Genomic DNA, 24,988 nt, shown 5'->3' with positions numbered 1-24,988 from the left:
CTGTAAACTGAAGATGTAGGGGTTCCCATAGGGTATGTCTGAGGGTTGATCCCAAAGGGTATGTCTGAGGGTGGATCCCATAGGGTATGTCTGAGGGTGGATCCCATAGGGTATGTCTGAGGGTGGATCCCATAGGGTATGTCTGAGGGGTCAGCAAGACTGAGTGGGCACGGTGGTATCAACGAACGGACATTAAGGGTATAGAGAGGTCAGGGAAGCAGGCGCGAGTTATTTCAGCAGAGGGTGCCCAGTAGAAAACTGGAAATAACCGTGGACCACGATGGAGTGGAACAAAAATGAGGCAACTAATTTGTTTAGACTAGAGTGACTAGGTGTTTGTGGGGAGAACGTAATAGTTTGGGGGCTTTAAGAGGGTTAACAATAACAAATATGCATAGAGGAGGCCAAGATGTTGGACAAGGAAAACAGTTGGCTTAAGCAGAGAAATAAAGAAAAGTGGGGCAGTTCTGGTTCTAATTAGAGTTTATTATGAGAGCTCGGCTATGTGAAAGGAGTGGGTTCAGCAAGGCATAAAAGGGTGTAAATTTTTTTCCGGAGAGGAACTAATGGGTGATTCAAGGCCCATATTATTGTTGTAGGTATACGTTCTCATAAATGATTCCATATACATTTTTCCCCAGGCTTCAAAATGATTATGTATGAAGTTTATGCACTACTATGCACAGTTTTTAGTTAAGCATACTGTCAGGGAACACGTCTTAACAAGAAAAGTAAAACAAGACGCGCGAGACGCGTGAGACGCGCTCTCTGGTGGGGAGAGGGAGGAGCGTTGAAGCGTGAGCAAGACGGAGCGAGGCACGCACGCTTGGGAGAGCAAATGAGAGGAAAGCCAGATGGCGCCTGATCGCGCACTGTAAGGGTGCCCGCAAGAGATGCGAGGAAAGCCAGATGGCGCCTGTGTGCGTAACTGTGCGCGTAACCGCACGCTCTAGGCACCACAAAAAGCGTGTGGTCGGATTTTTTAAGCCCACTAACTAAAAGTCTCGCCAGAGCAGCACATGCGCTGGCTCAGGCGAGACCTAAAAACGAAGGAATAATAAAGCACAAGCAGTAAGTGGCAGAGAAGTGAAACGGGAGAGAGGAAGAAAAAGGAAAGAAAATTAAATGAAAATGAAAATTTATCAACAACAAAATATACCAAGAGAAGCAAAAGGGGTAAAGAATATACAAAGGAGTGCTAAAGTCACCAAGAACCACCTTAAGCCAGAAAAGCATTCCATAATGCCTTATCCTGTATGATGCCATATGATGCATTCAAAACAGTTCTTTCAGATCCTGACGGTAGTCAAAGAGAGCCAAAGTAGACCAGAGACACTGAATGAACAAATGTGCTTGAAAGGTACATTTTATATATGTAGGTCCTCTTCCCATGACTAAGAGAAAGGAACTCAAGAGAAACCACAGAGCAGGAAAGAGAAACCACAGCAGCACAACTAAAGAGAGGAAGTGAACAAAGATTGTTAGGTCATAGCCACTACAATGAACAGATGGGAAGGAAAGAAAAGAAGGATCACATTTTGAACAAAAAGCATCACAATACAATAAAGAGATTACAATAGGCTGTAGACAATGAGAGTCTCAGGCGATCTTTAAATAGAAGGGCAGAAAGAGAGTGGAGTCAGAACTGGGGCAAGGATCTGGCTTAAGGGCTAAAGCGGTCGACCTCGAAGCTGGGGAACTGGGTTAGAGTCTCAGCATGGGACGCTCAAACATCCTGTGAATATGGGCAAATGTCTTAATCTCCCAGGGCCTACCAAAAATGAATGTGTCCATCTGTAATGCAACTGGTGCTCATGTAAAGCACTCTGATACCTTCGGGCCAAGTTTGCGCTATATAAAACTCAGAAGAAAAAAACAACTACATTTCCCATATTTCTCAGCACTACGGAGCCACCATAAAAGGCAGACACAGGCAGAATGTTAAGCCACCAGCCCTCATCATATGGAGCACCTCTTACCATATCCTCGCGGGTTGGGCCCACTGTAGGGGTTACGTGTCGAGAACAGGGTGTCTGTCAGCTCTGCGATGAGTGCATTGAAGTCGTGCAGGGGGTCGAGGTCCATGGGGGAGCCTGAACCAGTCGAGTCCTCCAGGTCTCGCCATGGCAGGTCATCAATCTTGTGCTAGCCAGGAAAACAGAGAACACCTTTTGTATAGCATGTAAATGAACACTGACTAGCACTGAAACATGGCAATAGGCTTAAATATCAGTCATACCTCATCATTGACAGGCAATGCCCTGCTATAATCTTAAATACCATCTCCGGTAACATCCCCTGGCACCAAAACAGTGTTTCACCATAAAGCAAGCAGATCACACCAAAGTTCTTCGTTCCCTACTTCAAACACTCACAAGAGAGCAGAGGCAAACCCTGTACTACTCAAAAAGTCCCCCATGTCCGTAGTAAGCCCACACAGAAGCAAAGGCAGACTCAGTCATGCTCCACAGGCCCTGTAGCAGCATCACGGTGCAACACAGACTTACGCTGCATGAATACTTTTCTGCAGTCCCTCTAGCATCTTCTCTCTGCAGCACACACAGAGTCTGAAATCTATCACGGAAGCACAGGCAGACCATGGCCTCCAGAAAGATCCTCCCATTCTCAGCAGCTCTACCCAAATACCCATCCACCTACCTCAGTGGTCGACGAAACCAGACTACCTCTCTTGTGCCGGAGCTAAAACAGGAAAAACATTATTTTTTTTAATATTCCAGCTGAAGAAATATGGTAGAGCAGAGCAAAAAAAGAGGTGGGAGAGAAAGAATAAGGGAGTGCAATAGAGTGAAAGTGTAAGGGAAGAAGAAGGACGAACCAGAAGAGGACAGGATACAACGGTGCAGAAGGAAGAAGAATAGGATGTAATGCAGAGAATAATTTGGGAATGGGGATGAAGGAAAAATAAGGACAAAGGAAAGCTGAGAAAGTGAAGATGGAGGTCAGGAGAACGGGTTCAAAAATTGGATGGAAACCAGTGGAAAGAAAAGGGGGCTAAAGCGGTGAGAGATGGCACTGAAACAGAGGAAGGGAAAGTAAACAAAGGGAAGTGGGAAAGAGGTAGGAAGAGGTATAAAGAAAAATAGTGAAACAGGGTACAGAAAAAGGAATGGAAAAAGAGAAAGGTTGAATAGAAACGGAGAGAAGAACATGTTACTTACCTTAGCATAATGGTCTTTCTGATGAATTTCTCAGATTCCTCACCTTTAGAATACCCCGAAGAGCCAGACTGGATCCACAGAAATTTTCAAGAAAGCAACAGGTGACACAGTGTGGTTCTACTGAGAGTGCATTACACTTGGAAGTAACAGAGCAGAGCCACATGTAAGCGCCACCCCTGGGCTCAGACAAATGTTCTTTCAGTTTCATAATCTTTATTCATCCACGCGATCCGACGCAGAACACTCGAACAAACTGCTGGTGAAAGCGGCCAAAATTTAACTTGGAAACTTACTGTGATTGTCTGGAGTCCACTCCTTACAAAGGGGAGGTTAGCAGGCAGGAAGCAATCTGCGTTTAGATACAGTATGTATCAGAAAGAGTGTTACCGAAGGTAAATATCTTGTTCAGATTCATACTTTTAACCACAGATTCCTCACCTTTACAAAAGACATCACAACAGTACCCCTCCAAAAGGGGTAGGGCCTGAGGGGAGACACAGATCAGAAAGTCTTGCAGTATCGAGCAGATACAGTGCCATTCCCACCAGAACTGTCAAGGGACTAGTGCTCAGTGAACGAGCATACTGGCGAGCACGTTGCCGCCTGGCAGATGTCTAGCACCAGCACTCCCATGCCAATCCCTTCATAAAGTCCTTGGCTCTGGTGGAATGAGCCCGCAAGCCGTCAGGAGGTTTCTTCTTTGCCAGCATTAGCAGATTTGTATGCAAAGGACTATACATCTTAACAGGGTGCGTTTTTGCTCTGTCTTCCCTTACCTTGATCTGCCTTCTCTGTCCTCGCTCTTCCTTCCCTTTCTTCACTCCAGAAATACCTAGAAACAGTTGATCATCATTTGTTATGATCACTATAGATACTCAAAACTCTTTTATGGTCCATCCGATGGAGCCGCTCCTACTCTTTTTTTGGGTGGAGCCAAAATTATAGGCAGAGTGATAGACTTGCTGATGTGAAAAGAAATAAGAACTTTGAATACGAAGGCTGGACCTGGCTGCCCAGGTCCTCCGCACTAATTTGTCCAGGCGGTGCACAAAGGAGATAGCAATCAGAAAAACTGTTTTGAGCATCAGTAGTCAGAGAGAATCTGTGCATTGTCTCAAAAGGTGAGTATGTAAGAAATGTCAACACCAAGTTCAAGTCGGATTGTGGCATGAGGAACCGTTTTGGGGGAAACAGGAGAGTCAGAACATTTAAAAAACACATCACAGGTGATTTAAATACAGAGGGTTGATCACATAAACAGAAAAAAGTCGAAAGGGCCAACAGATATCTCTTAACAACTCAAAGTTTGGCCACATAGGGTCCAGTATGATTATGCCACACCAGGCAACACATTTTCTCACAGCACCCAGCAGAGATGGACTTTGTCAAACGGCATTGGGCTGCAAGGATGACAGACTATTTCAGTGTGTGGATCAAATGGATGAATCTGTCCCACTAAAAGCTTCATGTATGGATGTGTGGGTTGCATAGATACAGATGAATGACCCTCCCCTGTTCCCAGAACAGGAGATCCCCCTGAAATGGTAGCTGGATTGGAGGGCAAACGCCCAGGAGCTCATGGTACCATACACGGCTGGCCCATTCTGGGACCATTAGGATGACCTGTTCTGAAGAAAATCAGGACAGACCTGTAGGCAAGAAAGCTAGCAGTGGAAATGAGTACTGGAGCCGTGCCCCACCGAAGACATGATGCATCTCCTAAACACTGCCCTGGAGGAAACTCCTGTGTGGAAATGTTTAGACAATTCTTATGCTTAACGGTAACAAACCAATCTAGCTAGGGTGTATCCCACTGATCAAAGACGCCCTGTATCTTAGGATTATGGAGATGCCGCTTGTGGCTCACCAGTCGATGCTTGCTCAGCTTGTATGCTCTGGTATTCAGGGATTCCAGCAGATGGTTGGCAGTGAGGAAGATGTTCTGCTGGTTTAGCCAAACCCACAGACTCATGACTCAGACCCCACTCGGCTCTGCTTGTTGCAGTACCATATGGTGTTCCTGCTGTCCACGAGGACCTACTGCAGCCTATCTATGGATGGAAGGAAGTCTTCTCTCGAACCTCCAGAAGATATATGTGGATCTGGTCCTCTGCTGGACATCAGGGCCCTCTAATCTCCACCTCTCTCACGTGGCCACCCCTCAACCCAGAAGTGACACATCTGTCACAACTGGAGATGTGGAGGGTCAATGAGAGCGGTAAGCCAGAGGTCCGATTTGCGCTTGTCCTGCATGGAAACACATGTATATCCAACCTACGAAGGCGGCCAGTGACAAACAACATCACTTTCACAAACCCCCGAGGGGCTGAGGTAAGGCCGAAGGAAAACGCAGCAAACTGTTTCGACCCCGCAGTGAACACAGATGACACCTGTGGAACGTCAGAAGGAAGTATACAAATATCTGCATACTGCTCGTTCAGGGACATCATCCAGCCTCCTGGCTCCATAGCAGAAAGAATTAGAGAAGGGTGTGCATTTTGAATTGCTTTGTCAGAAAGACTTTCAGCTGGTGAAGAGCTGGTATAAGTCTGAGGCCTCCAAGCTTTAGAATGAGGAAGGAGTGTGAATAGCACTGCTCCACTATCTTCGAATCCGACCCCGATTTGATGGCACCTTTGGCAACCAAATGGTGGACTTCTTTCAGCAAGTCACACTGATATGAGTGGACAACAGGGTGGTGAGGAAATGAAAGGCAGGGTGTGGATAATTTGTATGATTTGCAAGACCCATCTGTCCGATGTAATTATGCTAGCCAAGGAGGAAATGGCTTATCCTGGGTCCTATTAGCTGGGTGTGGGCAAACTAAAGAGACCAGACCGCCAATGCAGCAGGGGAGGAAGTGTCAGATGAAAGCTGTTCCTGCTGGTGAGAAAGGCTTTGGCCGCCACCATGTCTTCTAAAGTGAATGGAATAGGTCGGCTGCTGCTGAAAAGGTTGGGAGCCCCAAGAATTGTGCTTTGGCTCAACTGTCCTTAAATTGTGTAAGGGCCAAATCAGCCCCCCCACCCCCGACAAAGGGCATATCTGTCAAGGATGCTTGGGCATCTCCTGAAGACCCGAATGAACTTATCCAGGCGATCCTTCAAAGCATAAGATAGGTGCCAATAGCTCTGCTAAAACAATTTGTGGTGTCCATGTAAGCACACAAGACATACCATGCCGCGTCCTTTCCATCAAGTATCGTTTGCAAGTGAGGTGCTGAAGTCTTTCGGAACAGCCAGCAAGATCTCACTGAAATGTCCCTTAAAGAATGTAGTGCGTTCACAAAACTTAAGGTTACAGTGGCTAAAGACAACTCCAAAAGCATCATTGTATTTCCACTCACTTATCTCTAACCAGAGGGTTGGTGAGAAAGGCATTAAGAGGGACTTTAAATTGACGATACTGATACCACCAGGCTTTCAATCATAGGTTACTTCGACAACAAATAAACCTAAAGTCCTGATTTTTTTTTATGTTGCCTGGCCACTGGTCAACTAATTGGAGGTCTCAAGCATCGCTTAAAACATGAGTGTATCTGTGGGAGCCTCGCTGAATGGCAGAACTGGTTCAGAAGACTTTAGACCAGGTTGAAGGACCTCAATTAATAAGTTTGCCTTAGTTTCAACAGCAGGCAACTGTAAGTGTAGCAATTTTGCTGCCCTTCACCCTACTTTCATTGGTGGACCAGGTGGTCAATCCAGCTCAGTGTCTGAAGATGTATTAAGCCCAGTATCATTCTGTAAATTAAGGTGTTGCGCATGATCAGTATAGTGAGGGGGAGCAGGTGTAGTGCCTCCTACTCACCATCTTGATCGATGTCATGAGCAACATTTTGTACACCCTGAACGGTGTCATAAGGCCTCTATCCTCTGATAGCAATGGTGTTGAGGAAGAGGCTCAGGAATAGAATCTGGTTGCATAATGACTTGCTGTGCTTTTGTAATCAAATTGTGAGACATAGGCCTAGAACGGGCCAACGTCCGCTTGAGTTCGGAGACCAGCACGGGCCTAAGTCTCAATGGTCAACTGGCTGCAAGAGATGGTCTGTAGGTAGAAGTCCAACTGGAAGCCTCTGTGACTCTGCGAGACCCGAAAGTGCCTCAAAGGGAGATAAGAGCAACTGAAAGAGTTGAAGCATGGCCATTTTGAAGGTTGCAGTTTGTTGTGGGTCGACAACCGTCCAGAGAATTCGGGGCATACTGAGACTAATATGGAGTCAGACGGGTGGGTTATGATCTTTCAGTTAACTCCCATGTGCCTTCTCACCTGATTTTGAATAGAGGGATGGGTTTGAGCAGCTCTCTTGCGTTTATGACAGGCTTTTGACTTTGAGTGAATGCAGCCTCTTGAGTGGTATCACAAGAGTTCATGTGACTTGGAGTGAGACTTGTGTTTTAAAAGCAACCTCCGCTCCTGTTTGGTAACATAGAATTTCACCTCTTGCTTCTAAATTACCTTTAGGATCAAGAGGACAAATTTACTACATAGCTTGAGTTATGACCTCGTCACAAGCATCAGAGACACACATTGTACATGGCCGTGACCAAGATCTGATTCCTGGAGTCTTAGCATGGCTTGGATTCTATTCTCTTCTCGGGAAACCTCTTCTATAGCACACTGTAGAAGGCATTTAGATGTAGCTGGACGAACAACAAAGTTGGGAGTGGACTTCTAGAAGTGGCGTCAGTGCACAGGGTGGTGCTTACATGCAGCTTCGTTCCGTCATTCAAGCGTCACTTCCAGGGAGGCATGGAGTCAATGCGGAGTCACCTGTCAGCACATAGGAGCATTACTGAAGAATTCTCCATATCCAGTCTGGTGTCTTGGGATACTCTAGAGGTTAGGATTCTGTGGTTATAAGTGTCCATCAGCAACAGCAAGATTTAAAAGAGCAGGGAACAAGAGATGTAAAAATGGACAGAATGAGGGGACAGTGGAAGAAAAAGATCAGAAAATGAAACCAGAAACTTTCATATAAAGAGAGGCAAAAATAAGGCGAAATAGGAAAAAAGAACAGTAAGAGTAGGAAAACTATCAGAAGAAAAAGAGAGAGAAGATGGAGCACAGAGGGAAAAAGGAAAACTTTAAAAAGAGGCTGTAATTGAGACAAAAAAAAGGAGGAATATAGTAAGATCGATATCGTACCCGGCTTCTGACAAAGGTGCGCCATTTGTGGTACTCTCGTATGACTATCAAACTTTGCCTCTTCCAGTACTTCCCCTCCATGAGCACCGCCTGCAGACAAGATCACAACAGCTGTGAGAGGGAAGGGAAACAGAGGGGCTAAAGGCTCAGCAAAACTTTAAAAGTTGTAGGATGGAGACTATGAGGTCTAAGGCAACTCTGAAACCATCATACTGTACTCTACTCTACCAGTACAGTATACTCTGCCATCTTCCTATACCAGAGTAGTAGTCAGGAATGACTTTCTCACCAAAGAAGTACCAATGCAGTTTAAAAACAGAATCACATCATTGCTACATCGCTAAATGGCACTCATTGAAGTGACCTCACTACCCTGAACTTCTTTGGCACCTTCCTAGTCCATTGGGCATTATCAGATGCACTACTTTGAAGAATTTTAAGAAAGAGATGTTAGAGGGTCCACGTAACTACACTCACTTTGCGTATGCTAGCAATCACACACACACACACAAACACACATACACATACAATCATCCTAGGGTTGGAATTTAGGGCACAAATGGTAGATCTTATCAAATGCCTCAAAGAGTACAGCAGACATCTGCACCTACTCTTAGTTCCCAGACTGTCAAGTGCTAGACATGGTACAATCCTAAGGCATAACATACTTTGGCAGAGGGGGCAGCTATAGTGCCCAGTACAAGTCTAAACCAGAGAGGTTTATCAGCTGCAAATGAGCAAACATGGTACCTGCTCTAACGATTCAAAATAAGCAGTTTACAGAAATTGTTTCGAGTTGGCCAGAATAGCACTTTGCAAAAGACATTAATGAAAATTCGTCCTTGTAAAACAACAGATTCTGACTTACTCCATATACATCTTAGCAGGGTTATCTGAGGGTTAAGTGAGCTGGTGAAAAAAATTGATTTAAAGTATACCATTGAGTGTGCCAGAAAAGCTCTTGCTGCCACCTTACCTGGTCCAAACCACCACCGTGGACTCACAAGTTGAAGGGTAAAAGTTATTCATTGGAGTGGGAAAAAAACGTGAAGGCTCTCTGAACTTTCAGATAAGCATCTATTCTGTCTGGAAAGCAAGAAATGTAAACCCACACTGGAGGACTAAATGGAAAAGTCAAAAACCTATAGCAAAATAAGAACTATTGTCATTCTTCAATGCTATAGATGGACAGCTGGTCGTTGTGGGGTAAACCAATTCTGCGAGGTACGTCATACAAATATCTCGACGTTTGGCTACAAGACCGGCAGTCACATTATTTGCATCAGAGCACACTGAAACCAAGAATTGCCTCCCTAATCTCATAATTCCAGAAAATATATCAGAAATTGCAAAGTCCTACCTCTCAGCCATTAATAGCTGCAATACAAGCAAAGTTCATTCTAGCACTTTGTTATGGCACTGTAGAATTCCCGGGTAAGTTCAGTGCTTTCCAAAATTCAGCACAAAGGAAAATGCTACTTACCAGTATGCATCTGTTCTTGGCATGTAGAGCTGCAGAATTGCACACTGTGCATAGATGGCCACCTAGTGCTGGGCCCGGATGTTTGCAGTTTGTTTTTCTTGTAGAGAGTCTTTGGAAGTCACGGGATAGGTGACTCCTCCCTTGGGTGATACTGCACATGGGCATCGGCTCCATCCCTAGATTGTTTTTCGCCATTATGGAAGTGATGGAGCTAAGAGATAGTGATGACCATGTGTGTTTGTATCTAATGTTAATAACACTGGAACAGATAAAAGTAGCCGGGGAGGCAGGTGGGCGTGTGCAATTCTGCAGCTCTACATGCCAAGAACAGATGCATACTGGTAAGTAGCATTTTCAGTTCGAGGCATAGGAGCTGTGCATAGATTATATAGCAGTACCCACCTTAGCGGCAACCACCTGTATCTGTTGCAGTTGTTTGAAATAGTGTTTTAAGTACAGCTTGGCCTACAGTAGCTTGTTGTTATGTTTGCACGTCTACACAATAGTGTTTTGTGAATGTGTGCGGTGTAAGCCATGTAGCTGCTTTGCAGATGTCTTCCACGGGAATGTTCCCTAGGAATGCCAGGGAAGCCCCTATTTTTCTTGTTGAATAGGCTCTTGGAGGAATTGTCAGTGTACGCTTAGCTTTCTGATAACATATTTGGATACACTTAACGATCCACCTGGCAATACCTGTTTTTGATATTGGGTTGCCTTTATGTGGTGGTGAAAAGGATACAAAAAGCTGTTTTGTTTTCCTGAAGCTTTGTGTTCTCTCTATGTAGTAGAGTAGTGCTCTTTTGACATCTAAGGTGTGCAGAGCTCTTTCTGCGACTGTGGCTGCGAGAAGAAAACTGGCAGTTCCACAGATTGGTTTAGATGGAACGGTGAAATTACCTTTGGTAGGAATTTAGGGTTTTTACGAAGAACCACCTTACTGTGATGCATTTGCAGAAAAGGTTCTTGGATGGTAAATGCTTGCATTTCACCAACTCTTCTTAAGGAAGTAATGGCTACTAGGAAAGCCACTTTCCATATGAGAAATTAATATTATTTGCCACTTTTTAATAATTAATTGTATACTTTTTTAATTGATTGTAATTTATGTCAACTTGTTTTATATTATGGTTTCATCTTATTTTTTGTATTTTATCGTGTACATAATTTGTTGAGTATGAAAATTGTTTGTATAATTTATTGTTGTTTATTAAATAGTATATGATTTTAATATCACGTTTATCCTTCATGTCCTCCTACCTTGACTGGTTCCCTTTGTTATTATTGTGATTGCCTAGGAATTGTTACACATATATTGTTTTCCCTGTCCTAGGAATAATATTCTCTATTCAGGGGGTCCTTGTTTTTTACATACATCCATAGACGTGCTAGACATTCTTGAAGCGGACGCATTTGCAGTTTTGCGTGAGGTACTATGAATATGCAAGATGCCATCATCCCTATGAGTTGCATAAACACTCGAGCTGGAAGCGAGTGTTGTGATTTGAACTTTGTTAGGAGCGTTTGCACACATGTTATCCTTGCTGGAGAGGGATAAGCTTGTGCTAGTTGAGTATTGATTGTAGCTCCTAGGTACTGTTGTGTGTAAGACGGCAGCAGATGTGACTTGGTGTAATTTACTGTGAAGCCTAAGTTGTGAAGTAACAGTATTGTATTGTGAGCTTGTTGTACACATTGGTTGTATGACTGTGCCTTTATGAGCCAGTCGTCTAGATATGGGAAGACGTGTATGTGCGGTCTTCTTAGGTGTGCTACTACCACTGCTAGACATTTGGTGAACACTCTTGGCGCTGTGGTTACTCCGAATGGGAGTACCTTGAACTGGTAGTGCTGTCCTTCCAGCACAAATCTTAGATACTTTTTGTGCGCCTGATGAATTGGGATGTGAAAGTAGGCGTCTTTGAGATCTAGTGTAACCAGAAAGTCGTCCTGTAACAGGAGTGGGAGGACTTGCTGAAGTGTGACCATATGGAAGTGATCGGATTGTATGTAAGCGTTGAGAGGTCTGAGGTCTAGAATAGGTCTCAGAGATCCGTCCTTTTTTGGAATCACAAAGTACCGGGAATATACTCCCTTGTTCCGTTGATGTTTTGGAACTATCTCTATTGCATTTTTCTGCAGTAGAGAAAGTACTTCTTGTTTGAGTAGCGTTAAATGATCTTGTGACATTGGACGCTGTTTGGGTGGTATGTTTGGAGGGGTAGATGTTAGTTCTAGACAGTAACCTGACTGAATTATTTGAAGCACCCACCTGTCTGATGTGATGTCTTGCCAGGCTGACAGGTGTTGCTGTATCCTTCCCCCGACAGGAGTGGAATGGGGCGGGGGAAGGGGAGGGGAGTCCTTGGGTAGGGGTGGAGGCAGAGCGGGAGTTGTTATTTTTGCCTCTGCCCTTGTTGTTGTTACCGCAGTAACCTCCCCTTTGATAGCCCTTACCGTAGGTAGACTGAGTGGGGCTTTTATAACCTGTGGATGGTGTGTCTGATGAGTACCCTCTGCTCACAACTCTATATGTGGAGCGACGAAAAGAACGTCTGGGAGCCTGCGACTGCAGTGCTCCCATAGACTTTGCTGTGTCCGTGTCTTTTTTCATTTTTTCGAGTGAGACATCTACCTCAGGGCCAAATAAGTGTTGCTCATCGAATGGCCTATTGAGTATGGCACTTTGGACTTATGGCTTAAAGCCTGATATACGCAGCCAAGCATGCCTGCGCAGCAGAACGCTAGTATTGACTGCTCTTGAGGCTGTGTCTGCTGCATCTAGTGCGCAGCGGATAGATGTGTTAGTAATAATTTTACCTTCTTGAATTAGCTCACTAGCTCTATCCTTAAATTGATCAGGGAGATGTTGCATTATGTCCTCGAGCTCACCATAGTGTGCTCTATCGTATCTGGCTAGTAAAGCTTGCGTGTTAGCAATGCGCCACATGTTTGCTGCTTGTAAGGCTGTTCTTTTCCCTGACTCATCAAGGAGTTTAGACTCCTTGTCAGGTGGGGGAGCTTCCCCTGATGTCTGAGAGCTAGCCCTCTTTCGTGCGTTGGATATAACTAGAGAGTCGAGGGGAACTGGTCCCTTTATGTATGCTGGGTCAGATGGTGCAGCTTTGTACTTCTTTTCCACTCTTGGGTTTATGACTCTAGTAATGACAGGGTCTTTAAAAACCTCAGGGGCATGTTTAACCACCCCTTCAAGAATTGGCAAAATTGTGGAAGACCGTTGTGCAGTGTCAAATGTGTCCAGGAGGAAGTCTTCCTCTACTGCATCGGAGTGCATGTCTACCCCATGGTATTGTGCTGCTCTGATTAGTAACTGGTTGAACCCCATGGTGTCTTCTGGTGGTGAAGGCCTAGACGGGTATATATTGTCTTGTGGGACGTCTGGGACGTCGGGTGTATTGTAATCTACCCATGGGTCTGGCGAGTCTGGGGGATCAACTGGCTCTTGAGGATCAGCCCCTGTGTCTGATTCATCATCCCCATTATCCCCATGTGTGCTAGATGGTACAGGGGAGAGAGGTGGTGAAATATGGGGTGGAGGAGTGGGTGCAGGAGCTGGGTGAGGTACATGCATAGGTGAGGTAGCCATGTCCTTTTTCCTCTTTGGGGCTGGAGCTGGTGCAGGCGCCTCTGGTGGTCGTTTCTTTGATAATGTCAATCGACCAGTCTTTGGGTCTTTAACAAGAGTATTTTGCTTTGGATCTGGAGCCAACAAGTCTTTTTCAGGAGTATGGCCTGTCGGCATGGAAGGACGTTTCGGCGCCGGTACGGCCTCTTTTGACCTTTTATCCTTTACGGGGGAAGCCGGTGTCTTTTTCGGATCCGAAGGCTTTTTCGGTTCTGGGTGTTTTTTCGAGTCCGACACTTTTTTCGGCTCCAACGTGTGCTTCGGCTCCGGTGGTTTTTTGGTGCCGGAAGCTTTCGGTTGCTCCGAAGTTGGCTTGGGTGCCGAGGAAACTGGGTGTTTCAGCGCCGATGGCTTCGGTGCGGTAGTAGATGGTTTTTTCGGTGCCGGTAATTGTGTACCGGCACCGAGCGGGGGTCGACTCGAGCCCGAGTCTCCCGAAGGCCTTATCGACTTCTTGGCCGAGCCCGAAGGTGGGGCCGTGGAAATATTGTCTCGGTATGTACCCGAGCCCGAGGGCGGGGATGTGACCGTAGCCTTTTTTTTGGGTGTCGAGGAAGTGTGGGGGTCGGCGATCTTACTTACCACCCGCTGCGCTGGAGTCAGGTCCTCGACATCTGAATCTTCTGCCTCCGATTCGCTGTCGACGTCTTGTTCTTCTGGGACGTCGACGCCTTCTTGGAAAATGTCATCCGGAACCGGAGCCGAAGATCTTTGAGCCATGGTTCGCCTGGCTCTCCAGTCCCTGATAGTCTTTTTGGAGCGGAAAGAGGCACAGGCTGAACAGTCCTTGGCCTCGTGCTCCGGAGAGAGGCAGAGGTTACAGACCTCGTAGAGGTCGGTGTGGGTAAACTTCGACCCACATTGAGGACACCTTTTAAATGGCGTCCTTTCCATTAGCTGGAGTCGAGGCCTATTTGAGCCCGAAGGCCGTATTCGACGACCGGAATGGACGTCCCTGGAGTCGAAGAGCTATGTCGACTGGAAAACGCCTTGTAGAGTATTTTCTTGATGCCCATGAAGATTGCGCGTCGACGATTAATCGGTTCCAACACGGAGCGCTGGAACCACATCCGAGCTCGGTGGCGGAAAAAACAGTCTGGGGATGGAGCCGATGCCCATGCGCAGTATCACCCAAGGGAGGAGTCACCTATCCCGTGACTTCCAAAGACTCTCTACAAGAAAAACAAACTGCAAACATCCGGGCCCAACACTAGGTGGCCATCTATGCACAGTGTGCAATCTGCAGCTCATATGCCTCGAACATAAGGTTTTTAGACTATTATTCCAGGATCCGCAGAGCGCATCCCCCTTTCAGATTCGTTGGAATTTGGGCTAATAAATCAAAATCTAGCACAAACAGGCTCACTGATCAAATATATGTCATTAATAAGATCCTCTGGTGAAAATACACTGCATGCTTTGATGAAATTCAAAATAAAACGCTTCAAAATCCGAACAACTGAACACGAGCTTTCAACACAGCATTAAAAAATCTTAAAGCCAAAGAGTTATGGGATATGGCACTTCCACACTACACTAAAAAAGTTATCAACGGGGGGGCGTGGCCGGCGATCAACCAAGATGGCCGCGTTCTAGTGAGGCTCCGAGGGTGAGACCGTAGCCCAGCATTAATCCGGCCAGTTATCCGGCTTTGAAGCAGCCCAGACAGTAGGACCTTGTAACTAAGGTGAATCATCACGCAGCGGTCCCACTCCGAGCTCGCTACGACACTGGAGCCCGGAGATGCGTCGTGCGGGAGCCCGCGGTCTACACCCGCGCTAGTAGCACCGGCCTAAATTTGAGAGGACTGCCGGAAGAGCGCCGGTGACTGTCCTAGAGCGGGGGCGCGAGGCGGAGCTGAGACGCCTGGAGGCGGGTGAGTGGTTTCCCGACTGCCCCCCCTCCCGCCCGGCTTCGCCCCTCCAGCGAGCACACGAGCCGAGAGACCGTCCTTAGCTCCGGGACCAGCACCGGCCAGACCCGCGCCCTCGACGGCTTGCTGCGACACGCACGAGCAGAGAACACTTTTGCTCCCACGCCGGCGGCCATAGCCCACGCCTGATTGAGCCCCCCCCCTGATAAGAAGTGCCTATTCGACCGTTGGAGAAGCCTGGGACTGGTGACCCCGAGGGGCGCCTTGACGACTTGGGAAGAGTGAGGCCTGATTTCCTTGCCTGGAGCCCTGACCCATACCACGGTGCACCCCTTCACCTGCGCCAGTGTGTCCCGAGGCGGCGCCCCCTCATTGACCCATAATGAGCGGCAGAGGTAATCCTGGGACCCAGCAGAGCAAGTTGGAAAAATTTGCCTACACCAAAGACTGTCCCCCGCTGACGGAGCAAAAACGGACCAGCACTAAGGGCACAGAGGGCGGCGCGGTCCCCGCCATAACACTGGAGGACATCATGGCGGCCCCGACTCAGGTCCAAACCACGGTTGGTTCAATCTCGACGGATGTCACACTTCTGCGGGCGGACCTACAAAAGATGTCATCGAGGGTTTCAACGGTGGAACAGGTCACTACGACCCTCACCTCAGACACAGCATCACTGCTGAAAAGGGTGGCGCAATTGGAGTATGACAACAAATTCCTATCGGACAAGATGGATGACCAGGAAGGGCGCTCCAGGTGCAATAATATCCGCCTTATTGGTCTGCCGGAATCGGAAGGGGGGCCTGCCATGGACCTGTATGTGGAAGACCTCGTGAAGAATGTGCTGCAACCGAAAGGCCTCTCCAAGTTCTTCTCGGTGGAGCGGGCGCACAGGGTCCCGGGGGGACGTCCACGTACCGGGGCACGTCCGCGACCTGTTATAGCGCGCATATTTAACTTTAGGGATCGCGATGCCATCCTACAAACGGCGAGGATCCCGCCGCCCATACGGATACAGAACTCAGATGTGTTAATTTTCCCAGACTATACGATGGCGGTGGCGGCGAAACGGAGAAGTTTCATCGAGGTGAAGAAAACGTTGAGATCTCGCGAGTTGCCTTATTCCATGCTCTTCCCGGCGCGCCTCAGGGTGGTGGCTGATAAAAAAACTTGGTTCTTTGATACGCCAGAGGAGGCACACAACTGGCTCGAGGGATGGAGACCGGCGGAGGGCTCTGGCAGACAGAACAGCAGGCGCAGAAGGCAGGGACAAACCGACGAGCCTGACATGACCGGACAGGAGGAGAAGGCCGAGCCCGACCCGGCTGCAGACTCTGGGGAATGACTCCTGCTGCCTTAAGGGAAGTACCTCTAATTTTTTGCTGTGAACTATTACCGGTGAACCGAACATTGTCCTACTGATGTTCACCTTCCTTGTTATGCTACTGAGACTTTACAAATGAGCTGGGACTCTGGAACTGTTAGGGGCTACTTGGTCCTCCTTGGACTTTCACCCCCCCTATGCTCTTGTAAGCAATGTTGTTTTTTGACGGGGATCGTAAGCACTCTGCTGAGTTGGGGTGGCGGGCAGTTTGGAGTCCGCGAAGCAGGGAGGCAGGGAGGGGTGAGGGAAGGGGGGTAAGTTTTATGTTGTTCGTTATGTTTTCTGTTACTGCGATACACCGAATTACACTGAGAGACATAATGTTTGGAACCACAGAAACGATTATTTGTCGAATTGCCACACTGATCCAAGATGATGGGGGTTGACGCACACACAGTCCCACAGGGAGATGGGGCTAGTATGACGCCTTCTCTATCAATACTCTCCTGGAATGTCCAGGGCCTGGGGGACAGAATCAAGCGGGGTCTGGTCCTAAAAGCATTAAAAGGGAAGGGGCTGCAGTGATCCTCCTACAGGAGACACATCTCACTGGCACGGCCACAAAAGCCATGGACAGATGGGGTTTTAAGATGGTGGCCCACTCCGAGTTCACCTCTGGGTCCAGGGGAGTCGGCGTTCTAGTGAAAAAACAATTCCCCCTCCTCATACAGTCTGCTAGGTCAGATACGGCGGGTAGATTTGCCGCTATACACGCACAGTGGGAGGGAAAACCCATTAACATCGTCTCCGTCTACATCCCACCTGCATTACAGGCCATGGCCCTATCTGATCTTAGCACTTTCATACTTAGGCTCCCTGAAGGAGATTTGCTTCTCGGGGGCGATTTTAACTTGGTAGCTGATAGCCTACTGGATAGGGTCCCCCCGAAATTGGCTCCAGCTGGCACAACACGACTGGAGGGCTTCCTGACTGCAAGACCTCTGGAGGAAATACAACCCCCGGGACCAGCAGTACACATATCACTCCAGCGTCCACAATACTCTCACCAGGCTTGACTATTTCCTTAGCTCACCGGGTGGTCCTGGAACTGTGTCCAAGGTAGAAATAAGGCCGCGCGGTATTTCCGATCACTCTCCACTACTGCTTACATACGCACATCACCAGCCCACACGGCGTCGGATTTATCCAATCCGCGCTGCATACCTCCACAATCCAAAGATCAGGAAGGAGCTGAGGGTGGGCACCAAACAGTACTTCCGGGACAACGCGGGCTCGGTGTCCTCAGCTGCCACCCTGTGGGAGGCCTACAAAACAGTGATTCGGGGGCGTGCTATAGTCTCCATTACAGCGCTTAGGCGGGAGGGGTGAGCGGAACTGTTAGCTCTGGAAACGGCGGTGGCTGGGGCAGAGGCGAGGCATGCGGCAGACCCAAACCCCACTACAGCGCACACTTTGCAAATAGCACAACAGCGTCATAAAACACACCTGACAGAGGAAGTCAAGCTGCAACTGTCTGCCACGCGACACAAAATTTACGAGATGGGCGACAAAGCAGGCAAGTTGTTGGCTTGGCTGGACAGACGTGACAGACGAGACAGGTGGATAGCACAACTGGCGATAGGGGGAGGGGACCCGATTAGAGATCCCAATACAATAGTACACGCGCTAGCTCGTCACTACGAAACGGTGTACGCGTTGGCATCCACGATCTCGGAGGACGAGGCATACGCCTACATTAGAGATCTCAAAATGCCATCGCTGACAGAGGAAGAGACTCAGGCCTTGGACGCAGACTTAACGACCGATGAGGTACAACTGGCGATTAAAGCCCTGCAGACGGGTAAGGCACTGGGACCTAATGGAATACCAGTTGACTTATACAAGCAACAGGCGGACACGCTTGCACCACACTTGCTGCGTATGTTCGTGGAAAGCTTAGAGGCAGGGGAACTCCCGTTAGATCAACGCACGGCCACGATTGTAGCAATCCTAAAACCAGGGAAACCAGCGGACCTCTGTACGTCTTACCGCCCAATTTCACTCATTAACGCAGAGGCTAAAATACTCGCGAAACTGTTGGCACAACGCCTCACGTCCCATCTGCCCAAACTCATACATCAAGACCAATCCGGCTTTATGCCGGGCAGGAACACTGCGCTTAACTTACGCAGAGTACACGGTGCACTGGCGCGCGCGCAGTATCTATTAGAACCAGCGGTGATATTATCCCTTGACGCCCATATGGCGTTTGACACAGTCCACTGGCCCTTTCTATTTGCAGTACTACGTCACTTTGGTTTCGGCCCAAAGTTCTGGTCCTGGATCCGTCTGCTCTATGCAAGACCGATGGCGCATGTAGCCGCTAATGGCCACATCTCGGCAGACTTTCGTTGTTTAGAGGCACGCGCCAGGGCTGCCCACTATCCCCATTATTATTTGCCATGGTCCTTTAACCTCTGACCGAATGGATAAGGTGGGAGCCCACGATCAGTGGCATCCGCTGGACGGATGACTGGGAAGATAAAATTTCCCTCTACGCCGACGATGTTTTACTATATCTCACCTCTCACAAGCGCTCGATTAACACACTACTAGATGTTTGCACGGCATACGGACGAGCTTCCGGCAATTCGATCAACTGGTCCAAGTCCACCATGTACATACTGCACGGTCCCGCACCGCGCTTGCCGGACAACTGCCCGCTGCGGATCTCTGATGCCGGGTTTAAATACCTAGGGATATACGTTACAGCTGACCCTGCTGCTTACCATTCATGCAATCTACAGCCCCCTCTTGCCCGCCTCAAGCGTGACATCCGACACTGGGCATCATAGCCGCCGACGCTGCTGGGTAAAGCGGCCCTGTTCAAAATGATGGCCCTGCCCCGCTTCCTCTACGTTCTAGAAAACACACCCTACCCTGTCCTCCCTGCGTACTTCAAAACCATCGCAGCGCACGTCACGGTGCTACTATGAGGCACTAAACCTGCCCGTATAGCGCGAGCCAAGCTCACGCGCGGCTGGTATGACGGAGGCATAGCGCTCCCAGACGTCAACCTTTACTATTGGGCGTCGCAGTTGAAGGTCATCAACCAATGGCTTCATCTCCCCCAGTCAGAACCAGCTCTAAAGGCAGACAGGGCACAGTTGGGGTTCTCTGGTATGCTGGCCCCCCTGTACGATAAAACATTAGTCACCACAAAGATCGGCCCACTACGTCACACGCTCACAGTGTGGCATGCGGCGCTGAGCAGATTGAAATGGCAGGGTGTGCTGACGCAGCTGACCCGTTGTGGGACATAAAACAGCTGGGACGGCTGAGGCATTCCAAGGGCTTCGACCGTTGGGATGCTATCGGCATCTCAACCATTGGAGACCTGTGGCAGAAGGGGCAGGTGCTACCTTTCGAGGCACTGCAAAAACAATATGACTTGGCGCTGACAGAACGTTTTAGGTACACACAGGTGCGACATGCGTTGACAACAGCGTTCAAGTCCGGAACGGATATCCCAGAGGCGTCCCCGCTAGAAGACAGGCTTCTGACTGACTTTATGCCTTCAAAGGCGACATCTCTAACCTATAGGAAACTGGTAAACAACTTACCTGACCCTCTAGAGGCCCTGCGGGAGAAATGGACGCACGGCTGTGGTGACATCGATGAGTCAGAGTGGCAGGAGGCAACTTCGTCTCCGAAAGAAATAGGGGTCCCCTCGCGTCTTCGCCTGGTACAACTCCGTATACTTCACAGATCATACTACACGAGGGATGCACTACACAAGATGAAAAGGATAGCGAACCCATACTGCCTGAGGGGATGTGGGGAAATAGGTAGCTTCTACCACACGATATGGGAAAGCCCCCACATTGCACAATACTGGGTTCAAGTGATGCGCACCATGTCTCAATCTGAGGAACTCTCCATACTGCCTGACCCCAAGCGCTGCCTTTTGAACATTTGGGAACCCAACGATCTCACACGATATGGGCAGACCTGGATGACACTGGGTATGATGGTAGCGAAACGAAATATAGCGCAGATGTGGGGAGGGGGGGTGTCACCTTCAATACCGGCCTGGAGGCAAGATATGGACGCTGCGATGATTGCAGAACGGGCAGTATTTCGGAATAGAGGTTGTCCCAAGAAATGGAGTAGGGTCTGGGGGGCGTGGAATAAATATAGAGGGAACATTTGCGACCCACCTTCTGATACAGACAGCACTAGCTCTGATACAGAATAGAACGTTAAAACTTCAATTTTGGTTAAACACCCATGCTTTGATTTGTGAAACAGGCTGCTCCTGTGTTAAAGATGTACTCTCGCATGTTTCTGTGGCCATACTACGGTGCCTAACTTATCTTGTGTCTATATGTAACATTGTATCGCGTTGTTTCAAAATGCCAATAAAAATAATTTTAAAAAAAAGTTATCAACAAACAAATGAGAAGGTTGTCATGACTCGATCACAAAAAAGACAACGAATGATACTTACAGGGAGACACGCCTCCAGAAATTTCTTATAAAACGACTTAGATTGTTCTATAAAAGTAAGTTACTTCATTTACGATTTGGCCTATGTCAAACACTAGAACACATCCCTAAATGGCAACCAAAACCACTGAATTCAAAATGCAGGCTCTGCCAATTATATGAAGAAAACCTGACACACATTCTATTGATCTGCTCGGATGTATGAACGGAAAGAAACATTTTATTGAAAATAATTTTTAATTTACAATGTATCAGATCGGCATGCATTACAATTTTGTATGAAAAGAGCCATCACAAATAATAGCAGCCTTTATAAAATTATACCTCAAAGATGAGCGGCTATTGACTGCAAAGGGACTGATGAACAGAATGTAAGGCCGGTACCACTGAAATGTTATCCACGCAGAGCAGTTAATTACTACACAGCCTTTGATGAACACTATGTAGTGTCGGCATCTTTAGAAATCTTGTGTGTGATAACATTTTATCTTAAAGCAGAGCGGCCATTGACTGCAAAGGGACTGACAAACATAACGTAAGGCGGTACTACAGAAATTGTATTAAAGCCGAAGCGGTTAATGATGCAGAGCCTTTGATGAACATTATGTAAAGTCAGTATTAATAGAAATCTAGTGTGGTAGTCATTTTGTTCATTATAACCTGCAACTGATGTAGATGAAGACAATCTAACTTAAAATACACACATTCCAGAAGAGGTATTAGGCAATTGTACCCTAGATCAGGAGGTACAGGACAGGCAGCGTATTATTTACTTTCCTTCAATCCTAAAGACAACCTACACGAAAATGACTGCACCGTATCAAGTACAAGAATAGATTTTAATGAATTGACATAAAGATAATAAAAAGACCATATGTATTTAATCGTCCCAAGTCGTTAGTATCAGTATCTTTTATGTATTTTAGCATTGCAGAAAATGAAATTGTTGAAAATTGATTTAGAAACAATAAATAGCATCTGTGCACATTTTAATGATCTACTTGTGGAAAATAGTATGGGTTTTTTAACTGAAATAAAATTACCTTTGATTGACAGAATGTGCCATGCTAAGTACTACTTTTGTTCACATCCCAGGCAAGGAGACATCCATAATCTAATGTTGCAAAGACTGTGCTAGCATTACGGAGTACATGATGATGTCTGATTAAGCGCAGCAATGAGTTATGATTTTTTGTTCGCCATATTACAAGCTGCTGTTTTCTTGACTGAAGGCATGTGTGCGTGTGCCGATGGACTAGAGTGCAGGTGAGGGGTCTTTTGTTTATGGGCACAGCAGGAGGATGCCTCACTTTCCTACATAACATAAAAGTATATGTTGGCGTTCCCATACATTTACTTCTGAATTGCATTTTTCATCTAAATTCATTGTGTCACCACTCAGTAGTGCCCTAATGCTACAAATGCTATGTGTGTAGGAGGTTAGAAGGCGCAGAGGAGGATGAGATGGGGGAGAACTGAGTTTAAAGCCAAGGGCTTGTATGTTTTACAGCAGAAAGTGTGTCACTGGGTCTGCAAATTGCAAAAGAGAGAGAGAGAGAGAGAGAGAGAGAGAGAGAGAGAGAGAGAGAGAGAGAGAGAGAGAGAGAGAGAGAGAGAGATTAAAACATGGCTGCTCGCTACGTTTGGCATCTAACAGAGTCTGACTCTATAACAGAAGGGAAGAAAAGCATAAGTGAACATTAAATGTTGAAAGACCTACTCAACTCCGAAACGTTTTTCAAGATCGATGGAGGTGCAGTCTAGCAAGCTTTATTTTGTGGTCAAATGTTTTTGTGCCTGTGTCTGTGTTTTTAGGGGCTGAGATGTTATCAGTGGCTGAAGTGAGTCAGTTTGGAGAATGTGGCTCTTAAAGCCGATCCTCTGTTTATGGGGGTCAATCGTCTACTGAGGGGTGGTCCTCCCTTCGAGGCAGTCTCCTTTCTTGGAGTAGAGACTCCTTTTGGGCAGACCCTCTACAGATCAGTCATCTGTGCCTCTGCCAACCTAAGGGTGCTGCTTTTTGGTTTCTTTAAGTGGTCCCTTTCTTGTGAGTGGTGTGATTTTGAGTGAGAGTTGGGAAAAGTCCTGCACTTGAAATCAAGAGTCTTATTCAGAGGCATGGTGTGCGTGTTCTGCTCCACCACGTGGCACAAGATACCCATGAACTCCCCATAGGTGGGGTCCTCATCATCAACGCATTTTGTGGGGACTCAGTAGAGACCTGCAGTTCCATTAAAGCATAATGCACCCACCATCTGGTCCATCAAAGGCAAACAGTGCATTTCAACATAATGGATCAGAAGTTTATATCCACATAAAGACTGCAAGCGTAACGACGATCCAACCAAGAGTGTGAGAGAGAGTGAGTGAATGTGTCTCAACAGGTGAATTGTGTGAGCTGCACAAGCTGGTGGTCTAGTTTGAAAAGTAGATGTGTCCTAAACCCCTCCCAGAAATGAGTGAGAGGAAGTAGCCAGAACCTCTTGTAGCTGCAGAGTGAAACCTACTGCTCTCCCTTTCCTTCATGTCCTCGCCGGGCGCTCTCCACACTGGGACAGGCACCTCCATAATTGAAGCACTCTAAAATTTAAAGGGGGCAACCTCCTTGGCCCTAAACAGCAATAAATACTAGCTGATTTACCGGTTCTTGGTTCTTTGTTCAGCATTTGACTCAACAACCAAGCAGGTCCACTGCACCAGCACAGAAGATAACCAGAAGCAGGAGAAGGACCCCTGCAAGACTGCTGCACTTCATGATAACAGGGCCTCAGTGCAGACAGACCTGTTGAGAAACAAAAGAACCTGCCTGCAAGAAGAGTTAGAGGGCCTTGTCAGAACGAAGTGACCTGCTCCACGGGTGACTGGCAAAGCATAGAAGCCTTTGTGGGACAGCCCTGATGGACTGAGAATTCCCCAGAGGACCATGGTTGTCCTAGCTAGCTGCCCAGGAGGATCATAAACATCATCCTGTTTGACGAGCTCGTCCTCCATTCCCATGCTGCCCTAGCCCGTGTGGGGTCTATACTTACCTGTCCTGCTGCCCTTAGAGTCATGGGAAATCCCAATTTGACTACTGGCCTACAGTAATGTTAAATTGACGGGAGGATGTTGCACTGAATCGTGAACCACTGGAATCATCTGGCTAGTCTTAGCAGTTCCACAGATAGTGCAGACTGAACCCCTGGTTTACACACCATTGTCCAGGCCAGGAATCCAGTGGTTTGCTTGATGCAAGCTGTAGGCAGGCACCCTGCATGAACATGCAGATATTAGGTACCTCGCTTATCATTAAGCGACAGTAAACATCTTTTGGTCCCTTCTGAGTGTACCTCGGCCCAGGTGACACCATTGAGCTAAAGATTTAAGTTAAATGGATCAGTCCAACGGTTTGCCCATCGGATGCATTACTCCAACGTCCCTTATTTGCTTTCGGTTTTGACATTTTAGAGCTTGTATTATAAACTAACGATTAAACTTGTAACTTTGTTTGAGAAGGTACTAGCACACTCTGATTTTCTTCATTTATCTTAAGCCTAAATTGAGTAACTTGGGTATCCAATTGTATTGCACCCGTTTTTTGACCCCGGGACACGAAAGAACAGCAGTATCTACCACTGATTCTCTCCATTAAACAAAGACTGCCTCAGAAACCCAAGAAAAGGCCTAAAAATGTGTACTGTAACATCTAAAATGATCTGAGGAGAAGAAAACCTACCAAACTGGATTGAATAAAACTACAATTTTGATAACAATCATAAGAAAGGCTGTAATCATTCTGCCCTCTAAAGTAAAATTGTAGAGCTGAGCCAGGCATCCGTTCCAGATAGGC

The 24,988-nt window shown here is 47.2% G+C and overlaps 1 protein-coding gene across 1 annotated transcript in view; it reads right to left on the bottom strand.

Annotated features, from left to right (window-relative positions):
- Positions 1-24,988, bottom strand: part of LOC144773182 (MLX-interacting protein-like) — a 170,670-nt gene that overhangs the window by 104,062 nt on the left and 41,620 nt on the right. The window contains exons 5-7 of the mRNA XM_078658093.1: positions 8,328-8,417; positions 2,659-2,700; positions 1,980-2,145 (exon numbers count right to left, since the gene is read on the bottom strand). Coding sequence (XP_078514219.1) covers positions 1,980-2,145; positions 2,659-2,700; positions 8,328-8,417 — 298 coding nt within the window. The remainder of the gene's footprint in view (positions 1-1,979; positions 2,146-2,658; positions 2,701-8,327; positions 8,418-24,988) is intronic.

This window comes from Lissotriton helveticus, chromosome 1_1 (assembly GCF_964261635.1).
Source record: "Lissotriton helveticus chromosome 1_1, aLisHel1.1, whole genome shotgun sequence".
Lineage (NCBI taxonomy): Eukaryota > Metazoa > Chordata > Amphibia > Caudata > Salamandridae > Lissotriton > Lissotriton helveticus.
Note: the sequence above shows the minus strand (reverse complement) of the source record. Positions and strands in the feature narration are given on the sequence as shown.